We start from the raw sequence: 9,618 nt of genomic DNA on the forward strand, positions 1-9,618 counted from the left end.
TGTAGGCCAGAAACTGATGCTGCGTGTGCCTCTCAGCTGCTTTCCACTTTGCTGACTCCAGAGCTGGCTGGGTCTGTGCAGCTTGGCTCAAGGATCCTTGATCTTCTCCTTCCTGAAGCACTGGGACTCCACCCACCCAGCATTCACATACATGGGACACAGGATTGGACTCCAGACAACACGCTTGTACAGCTGGTTCTTCGCCTACTGAGCTATCTCGTCAGCCACTGAAATATATTTAAAATAACACTCTAATTACTTGTCACTGTGCTAAATGTACTGTGGGCCATCATTATTATGTAGTCTTTGCCTTTAGGAATCTTTCAAATCCAGAAAAGTAAAACAAATCAGCCCCCAGTGATTACAGAATAGACAGTCCCACCAGCAAATGGATACTGGGTACCGTGGAGATCATGTATCATGGAAGGGAAGCCATGAATAGGAAAATATGGTGTCTCAAGAGAAACACAAGACAGACTCCTCTGAAAAAGCCCAAATGATTTTAATATAGAAAGTGTTTGCCCTTCTAACATCAAACACACTTAACATTTTCTATGATACATGGAAACGGTTCTTCAAAATCTCTTTTCTGAGGCTAAGTCATGATTACAAGACATGTGAAAGTAAATGTGTTAGTATGACTCAGTACTCTACAGTATATTAGTACATGATTATAAAACTTCACATGTCACACAGTTTATACAAGCTAGGACAGGCTGGTTGTGGGAAAGTTAGGTATGGATACCTGCCAGCTGAGGTGAACATTCTTTTAACATCGTCCGCGCGTCCTCTGCCGTGAAGGATCAACGGTGCAGGTGAAATACTGGTTACTACGTAGGCACTGCTGCATGGAAAATGCATCTTATGTTTCTATGCAGTGTGAGCTGGAAACGCACTCAGAGTCCACATGTTTGTGCCAGAGATCTTGACAGTGCTGCCCGCTCTTAAACGAGGCAAAACCTCTCCACTATCAAGTCCTGTGGATACAGTTTAATTCTCTGCCGCAAGACTAATTTGCTTATTAAACTAATTACCCTGAAATGCTTTGGTTGTCAGAAATCAGGCAACTGCTTTGCCACTTCATTCATACGGGTTGCCTAATTCCCGGTGATAGTCACAGGTGAGCATGTGTTCTTTACATATCTTTATCTTACGTGATGCTCAATTAGGAGTGACAGATCCAGTCCTCTCGAGAAAGAGAGAGTGAGAGATGCTGCCAGATGGCATCGGACTCTCTTTTGGCTCTGGCACATTCTGAAAGGTGACTGTTGTATACTGTCACCCTCGTAACAGGCTGAAATGATGCCAGCATGGAACAAAGGTAGCCTGGTGTCCCAGAAATCTCATCTAATCTTGAAAGCCCCAAATCTTGAGCACATCAGGTGGCTACAACTTTTGAAGTGTGCTCATGATAATATTTATGTTATATGCATAATTTCACACACATGCTTAGAGAGACAGACAGACGCAAATACAACACACAGCACACACCAAAGAAGTCTAGTCAAAACTGTTGCCAGAAGATTACAAAGTCCACTTATGTTGGTCCCAAGTAATCATGGCAACCATAATAAAAAGCAGTCAAATGCAACACAGAGTGTCCCAGACTTTCCAAAGCCATTTCGCTCCATTCCCCGGGAGCACAGGTAATGAAAGCATGCAGCAGGAAAGCATGTGCTTGCTTTTCCACCGATATAGTCTGAGACCATATGTTCCGAGCAGCTTCAGATTTTTTCATTGTCATCCATATTGATTTTTTTAAATGCAACCGGGCTTGCCTGCTTCAAAGAAGTCTTAGACACATCTGTATGCATGGTAGACATGGCTATGGTCTCGTAGTCATCGTCTCGAGACCGGAAATCGCAGAAGTTGAAGAAGAACTGCAGGTCCCTCTGGAAATTTTTGTTCAGGAATCCATAAAAGATAGGGTTGACACAGGTGGAGATCATGGCTGTGAGGTGGCAGAGCAGGAAGAGCAGGTTGTGGTTGCAGGTAGCAATGATCTGGTGGTTCCAGTCGAACACAGTGTTGAAGATGGTCAGGGGCAGCCAGCAGACCGCGAAGGCAACCACAATGGAAAGCAGCATGACGTTGATGCGTTTGGTCTCGCTGGACCTGTACTTGCTGTCCCTCATCTTGTCCATCATGTTGTTCCTCCTTTTCAAGCGAATATAAATCTATGGAGGAAGACAGGGTGAGTCAGGCAGAGAGAGCATCCACCTCAAGGGAAAGTCTACACAGAGAAGGGAAGAAGGGAAGCAATGGGGGGAAGGGAGAATGGCTTTCTTACCTTGAAGTAGCATATAAATATGAAGCAGAGGGGCCCAAAATACTGCAGCACCAGAAGGAGGGTCGTGTAAGACAGCCTGTGAGAGTCTGATGGGAACTTGTCAAAGCACACATACTTGTCCTTGAAGGCAGCGAGTGTTACATTTTGGAAGGGCTCATCAGTCAGAACTTGATAGATCAGAAAGGGCAGAGAAGAAGCCACGGCGAGGACCCAAATGACAGCAATGCCTATGTAAGCGTGTCTGTTGCTTGGTCTCCACCCTCTCGGGTTGATGATCAACTGATGCCGCTCCACAGCGATGAGAACCAGGGAGAAAATGGACACCGTGATGGAGACGCACTGGATGAAAGGATTCAGTTTGCACATGGCCTCCCCGAAGACCCAGTGGTCCATTAGCGTGTACACAAAAGTGAAGGGGAGACACATGACGGCCACCAGCAAGTCTGAGAAGGAAAGGTTCACAATCAGGATGTTGGTGACATTTCTCATCTCCTTCTGTTTCAGGATGATTATGATCAACGCCAGGTTCCCAGAGACCCCAAGGATAATCACAGCTCCATAAGCAAGGGCCAAAGTGAATATCACAGCCAAGGGCAGGTGGCAATCATCATCTTCAAAAGCCAAAAGTGGAGAATTCTCTGAGCTGTTGTAGTGAAAAGAGCCATTTTCTACTCGGGAGAACATTGTTGAATTCATTGTTCAGGGTTTGCTGCTGTTGATTAGACAAATGGATTGTATGTCAAATCTTTGTAGGTCAAATCTTCAGGTTATTCTTATTCCATACATTGGAATCTATTCACCAAAATGCTTCTCAATTCTTCACTCCCTTGAACTGAATACTCCGTTAACCAAATCAAGGCCAGTTGTTATTAAGGACAGTCAAAATGAATTCTGTCTCACAGAATTCTAAAATTAAGGCACAAAAGCAAATAAACAATTATAATCTTTTATAAAATTATAATCTTTAAAAAATTCTCAAAAGCAGTGCCAACATTTTTTGTAAGACAGGGTTTCTTAGTGTAACAGTACTGGCTGTTCTGGAACTCACTCTGTAGACCAGGCTGGCTTTGAACTCATAGAGATCTGCTTGCCTCTGCCTACAGGGTGCTGGGATGAAAGGTATGTGCCACCACCACCTAGCTGTACTGCATACGTTTAAAATATTTAAAGTTCAACCATAATGTTTTTGAGACAGGGTCTCTCTCATATGGCCCAGGCTCCTCCTGAACTCACTTTTTAGGCAAGGATGATCTTAGGCTTCTGATCTTTCTGTCCCCACCTTCTGAGTGATGAGATTACAGGCACATTTGATATTTTAGCAGAGTTGAAGACTGAACCCAGGGATTCAAGCATAATAGGCAAGCACTCTACTAACTTAGCTACATCCCCCATCTCCCCAAAAATGCTATTCACCGGACTTGCTTATATGATGACTTTGTGGGGTCTACACATCAGTAAAGTGTTTGTAAACATCCTGCCTCCTAAGTGTTAGACAAATGGTGCCAACAGCAGATTCTCAGGCATCGCAGAAATGGGAATGTACAGGAAACAACATGATGCCCAGACAGAAACCTCTAACAACGCCACACCGTGCCGAAGAAGGTGTAATGGGAGCGTGAGTGCAGATATCAGGCTGCGGTAGCAGCTAACCATACACGGCACTGCTTTGAAAGACAGGTTAACAAAATCTTCACAAGGAGATGATCTGCACAGTGGAGCGCCAAGAAACATGGTCGTATGAAGGATGGCATTTGCAAAACCATATAATGTTTAATGCAGAGAATTCTTCAGACAATTGAGTTGTCTTCTCATATTTTAATGTATAGTCTATAGAGTATGTGCAAGCAAGTTTAGTTGTATGTCTAATGAAATTATAAGTAGGACCAAAAGGTATACATTATTTAAGAAAAAAAAAAGATTTCTCCATGAGGAATAAAATCTGAATCAAATGGAAGAAACTGCTTGCCAATGAAGCAAGAGTTTTGTCCATGAAAGGTCTGACTGCCTCATGAGGGTCTACCTGGAGGTTTTCCATTGTGTGGGAGATTCTAACTTTAAGACGCTATGATTTTGATTATCACGTCAGATTTTAAAGAATTTCTAACACCATATCTAAAGAAATATCCCCTCTCCTCAACCAGTTATGTGAGTGTCCAGAGCAGGTGTGTGATTTTCATTGTAATCTTAAATTTTCACCCCACTATGTAGTATAAACATACTTGTCTTACTGACAAGATAAATTATACCAACCTCACAAAGATCAGAAGCTACTATATAGAAAGAAAAGAGAAAGCTCTGATCACCTCTCCCCTTGCTAAGGAAATCCATGGAAAGGATCTCTTGTGCTAATTAACTAGCTATTGTGCCCCTGTTAAGAGGCTCCATTCTCTGTCTGTCTTTCTTAGAACAATGTCTCAGACTGTGTGGATTTACTTCTATTGAAAGGAAAATGAGGAATTTAATGTGCAGAAATGCACTTATTTTTTAAGTGACACCTCTCATAAACCTTTCTTTAAGCAATGCTGCTTTCTAGAACATGAGGTCTTTTCTATTGTGAAATCACAATTTAACTGGATGAGACTGGAGGATAAAGCTAAGGGTTGCCATCATAAAATCAGACTACAGCTTTAAAATGTGGGGATGGAATGACTTGTGCTGGCTAGTTTTATATCAACTTGACACGAGCTAGAGTCATATTAATGGGAAGAACTGCCCTGGAGAAAATGCCTCCATAAGATTGGGCTGTAGGCAACCCTGTAGAGCATTTTCTTATTTGGTGATTGATGGGGGAGGGCCCAGTCCATTGTGAATGACGCCATTCATAAGCTAGTGGTCCTGGGTTCTATAAAAGGGCAGGCTGAGCAAGCTAGTAAGCTGTACACCTCTATGGCCTCTGCATCAGCTCCTGCCTCCAGGTCCCTGCCCTGCTTGAGTTCCCATCTTGATGTCCTTCAATAATGAAGAATGATTTGGAAGCTTAAGCCATAGAAATCCTTTCCTCCACAACTTGCCTTGGTCATGATGTTTCATCAGAGCAATAAAAATCCTAACTAGAACAGACTTCGGGTGTGGACATTATTAGACTCTGATTCTCTCTTCTACGCTCCCATCTGAAATGACTTCTGGGATAATGCATTGTTTTCCCCTCAGGAATTCCAAAGCCCAGAGAGTGTTATTAATTTATGCCATGTAGGGTGGGAAAGAAAGCCTTGAAGGAGTGGGTAATGACTTTACAGTTTGGAAAGCTGCAACTTTCTTCAATAAGTCAGGCAAATGATGCCATACATCCTCTTGAGGCTACTAGTTGAAGACAGCTTGTCATTATTTAAAATAGCATTAGCAGAGCAACGAAGTGTATTCTTGCTGCCTGTGGCTTCTCTTGGGGTCCTACCCCTGAGCTCCACCGAGTGGATGTGTGAGGTACAGGAAACGTGGATCATTGTCACGCCTCACCCTGGAACTTCAAGCTGCTCTACGCTCTGTCTTCCACTCTTACATAGCTCCGGTGTGACTGTTCTGTCCTAAGAAAACTGATCTATCCCAGCCTACATCTATACTTCTGAATCTTCACACCTGCCAATCTTTCGGTGGGTGTTATATCTCAACAGCAATTCACATTTCCCCCCTTCATCCAAACCAATTTTATTCGCTGGTCTTATCAGCCTCCTTTGATTCCAGTGTGTCTTAAGGTTGGTGCTGTCAAAACTTCATCCAACAAGTATTTGCTTGACACCTGTTTCGTATCAGGAATACTTTTGGTGGAGGCAGCAGTGACCTTTTTCTTTGAGTTTCTAGCCTTATGGGCAGAGAAGGACAGGACAAAAATAAATTAGTCAAAAGGCCTAGTGCGATAGCTGAAAGGCGTCTGGGATTGATAGGGATTGCAACTTAATCCTGGCTGATGAGCAAAGACCCAGGAGTGCTGAATTAGGAAGTTGTGTGGGCGTCTCAGGGCTGGCATCCTTGGTGGGAAAAACAAATATAAAATTTCTAAGGCTGAAACACACCTGCTGTGTCATGAAGAGGAATGAGAAATGAAGGTGGACCAGAAGGAGCTCACTGGGAAGGTTAAATGAGATGGGGCTGCCAGTGGTGTTTATGGGGTTGGTAGTCCTTACCTTTTACTGTCAGACAAGAGGAGCCTTTAGTAAAACACATCAAGGCATGTGACTTTAGGAGCCAGTATGAGGATTCAACGGTTCATTCACTGCCAAGCCTAATGACTTGCGTTTGATCCCACTCCCCACGTGCTGCAAGGAGAGAACTACCCCCTGCAAGTGGTCATCTAATGGCACACATATCCCAGCATGCAGGCCCACCCCATCACTAAATAAACAAATGTGAAAATAAAAAACATCATGAGTCTGCCTGCTGCTTGCACCACATTTAAGAAAAGGCAAAGAAGCAAGGTTAACTTTTGCAATGATCCAGGGAGAGGGACGTGGGGCATAGGGCAACATGTTCACACGGGGAAGGAAGAACAGAAAAATTTTATATGAGACCTATTTTGACAACTATAGGAATTCACAAAACTGATACGTCATTTCTACTCATAGGCTGTAAAGATGGATCTCTTACGAATGAGTTGAAGTAAACATACTGCAACTCTATTCTGATACCTGTGAGATTCCATCTGATAGACTGGTCCTATGGGAATAGTTTCCCACCAGGTAGAAGCTAAGTTCTCTACACAGACAATGAATAGTTTACTTCTTTTGTTAAGTATGGGAGCGGTACTCATTCCAGTTGTGGGAAACAGTTTTGTGGTAGATGCAAGTTATATTTTGTGCACCTTAGTATAATTCTGAGAAAGAATAATGGTCAGGGAAGTGCCATTGCTGAGATTGTTTTCATTTGCTCTCCCAGGGTGTGTCTTACAACTCTATGCACTGCAGGAATTAGAGGCTGTGTCTCAGTACAGATGTCATGTACATTCAGAGACATTGCATGCAGTTGGCAAATTAATCCCCTCTCCCACGCTTCCAGGACAGTTCTTTTTCCTTCTTTCTTGTAGGAATGCTGGCCTTTCCTTCTCTGCTGTTTACAGAGCTGTTTCTACCACAAAAGACATCTCTTGGGCTAATCTACTGTGCTTTTTTCTTCAAATTCCCTCACTTGTTGGGGGGGGGGAGATCAGCCTTGCTATACACAGTTGAAGTTACTGCTAGCTTATCTAAATGACTTACATAATTCCCTGCTCCTTCCGGGGAATGGGGGAAGGGCTTGTTCACCAGACAGCCGCCTTAAAACAATTACATGGAATCACTAGTAAATGGGAGCCAGAAACAGCAGCCAGTCTTTGGGAGGGGTAAGGAATTGAACTTTCTGCAGAAAAAGCCTCTCCCCCCCCCCCCCCCCCGCTCCCCTCTCTGCCCCGTGTGTGTGTGTGTGTGTGTGTGTGTGTGTGTGTGTGTGTGTTGTTTCACTCCGGAGCCCACCCATCGCTGAGAGCTAAAGCTACTACTGTCAGCACTGACAGAGGAGCCCCAACCTCCTCCTGCTGTGTCACCTGTAGATAAGCTTCTTGGAAGACCCAGCTGGGCCTGGCAAATCACAGAGCACCAATAAAAAAGGAAAAAAGGAAGGGAGGAGGGAGGGAGGGAGGGAGTTAGGGAGGGAGGGAGGGAGTTAGGGAGGGTGGAAAGAAAGAAAGAAAAACAGTGGAAGTTGGAAACACACCTTGTCTCCACTCCCTCTCCCCACCCTCTAGGTTTTCTTGCTCTAAAAGTTAGCAGAGGGAATTCAGGTAGATTCAGTCAAAACTCCTGTTTCACCTCTCTTTTCTGTATTGTACAACTGTATGAGTCTTCTTGATTACCTTCCTTCCTGATCCACACACACACACACACACACACACACACAGCACAGAGGGGGGAAGGTGAGAGGGAGAGAAGGGGGAGAGAGAGAGAAGGGGGAGAGAGAGGGGGGGAGAGAGAGAAAGAGAGAGAGAGAGAGAGAGAGAGAGAGAGAGAGAGAGAGAGAGAGAGAGAGAGAGAGAGAGAGAGGAGATCTATCAGGGTACCTCTACCAAAATAAGTGACTATCAGAACAGAAATGAAGGAGCCCAAATGAAGCATGGCTCGAATAAGAGGTCAGTCTGTCTCTCTCATTTGCCCAACGTGGGTCTTTCAAAGGTTAGCTTCTCTTCAGTCTACCTGGGGAGCAGCAGGATATCCTGCTAAACCGTCTTGTTTCTAGTCCACCCTAACCTGTACCCAGCATGATTACCTTCCTAAAAGGAGTTGGGTGGTTAAAACTCCGAAATAGGAAGACAAGGTTCAAGTCTTGCAAGGGGAACGACAGCCGGAAATAGCTGGGCACAGGAGACTGGGGCAGGGGCATTACCACTCCGGGGTCTAGTGCCCGGGGCAGCCCACCTTTTCCCACGTCGTGGGAAGGACAAATGCTCCGGGATTCGGAAGGCTGGCGCCCCCACCCCTGCCCAGTGCATCCCATCAGGTTACCTAGGAAAACTCCTGGATCTCCATCAGGGCAGAGGCTCCGGGCTGCTACAGAAAAATGAGGAAGACTACCCGGGTGCAGGGAAGACAACCCGGGCAATTCCCCGGCCTTCTAAGGGAATGGGCGGGGGAAGGGGGCAGCCCCCAACCGCAGGACACCGGGATGCGCAAACTCTAGAAGTGGTACCCCTCTCCCTTTGAGGTCTCACATCCGTAATGTCCCAGACCTGTCCCACAATCTAGAACATTTTCTGCCACCTGCTCCCACTGGAAGCCAAAGCGAAAGACGGACTCCACAACCCGCTCAGTTCTCAGAACCCGGGCAGACACCCGTATTCTTCCTCTTATACCTCACCCCATAAATAAGAGATTTCTCAAAAGTCCCTTAAACCACCGACTTGAAACTTACCTTGTGGAGAATCCGTCTGTTCGCCCGTGTAGAAGCGGGAAGTGTCACCGGAGAGAGGAAAGCTCCTTTGGTATTTCTCCTGCTCAAACCCTAAAGACTGAGGAAGCTAGGAAGAGACGCCCCCTTCAAGCCGAACTCCACCTCATCCTGGATCATGTGATGGCACCCCACGAGGATCACCCAAGGTTTTCCCCACTGCCTCCTCCCAACACCGCACCTCGGATGCACACCTCGGAGGTGCGTTGCCTAGGAGTTCTGGAAAGAAAAGCAGTTAAACATAAGCCACGCTGCCAGACCCGTATGCACCGAGCTCTCACCCCTCTAGTCCATGACTCGAGGAAGGCTCTTTCACAAGCCTGTTTAAAAAGTCAGTGCCACTGCGATTTCCTTTGTCTGCAGGTCAGTGCCATCTTGTGGCGAAGTCCTTCTCTGAGAGTCCAAGCTTATGCCCGAGTGAG

The 9,618-nt window shown here is 45.4% G+C and overlaps 1 protein-coding gene across 2 annotated transcripts; it reads right to left on the reverse strand.

Moving 5' to 3' along the window:
- Nucleotides 1-478: 478 nt before the first annotated feature.
- Nucleotides 479-9,249, reverse strand: Npy1r (neuropeptide Y receptor Y1). 2 transcript variants are annotated; one of them, XM_038327703.1, is made up of 3 exons: nt 9,161-9,249; nt 2,291-3,196; nt 479-2,177 (listed from the first exon to the last, which is right to left on the reverse strand). In XM_038327703.1, exons 2-3 carry the CDS (start codon nt 2,984-2,986, stop codon nt 1,725-1,727), a joined length of 1,149 nt encoding a protein of 382 aa, XP_038183631.1. In that variant the 5' UTR covers nt 2,987-3,196; nt 9,161-9,249; the 3' UTR covers nt 479-1,724. The 2 variants fall into 2 exon arrangements, with proteins under 2 accessions (XP_038183631.1, XP_038183632.1); XM_038327704.1 differs by having other exon boundaries at nt 2,291-3,002; nt 9,161-9,239.
- Between the last annotated feature and the right edge of the window lie 369 nt (nt 9,250-9,618).

Source organism: Arvicola amphibius, chromosome 4 (genome assembly GCF_903992535.2).
Source record: "Arvicola amphibius chromosome 4, mArvAmp1.2, whole genome shotgun sequence".
Taxonomy (NCBI): Eukaryota; Metazoa; Chordata; class Mammalia; order Rodentia; family Cricetidae; genus Arvicola; species Arvicola amphibius.

Coding starts and splice junctions, on each gene's coding strand:
- Npy1r (XM_038327703.1), bottom strand. CDS start 2,986: ATGAATTCAACAATGTTCTCCCGAGTAGAAAATGGCTCTTTTCACTAC. Junction 2,178..2,290: donor TATTTATATGCTACTTCAAG/GTAAGAAAGCCA, acceptor CTTCCTCCATAG/ATTTATATTCGCTTGAAAAG.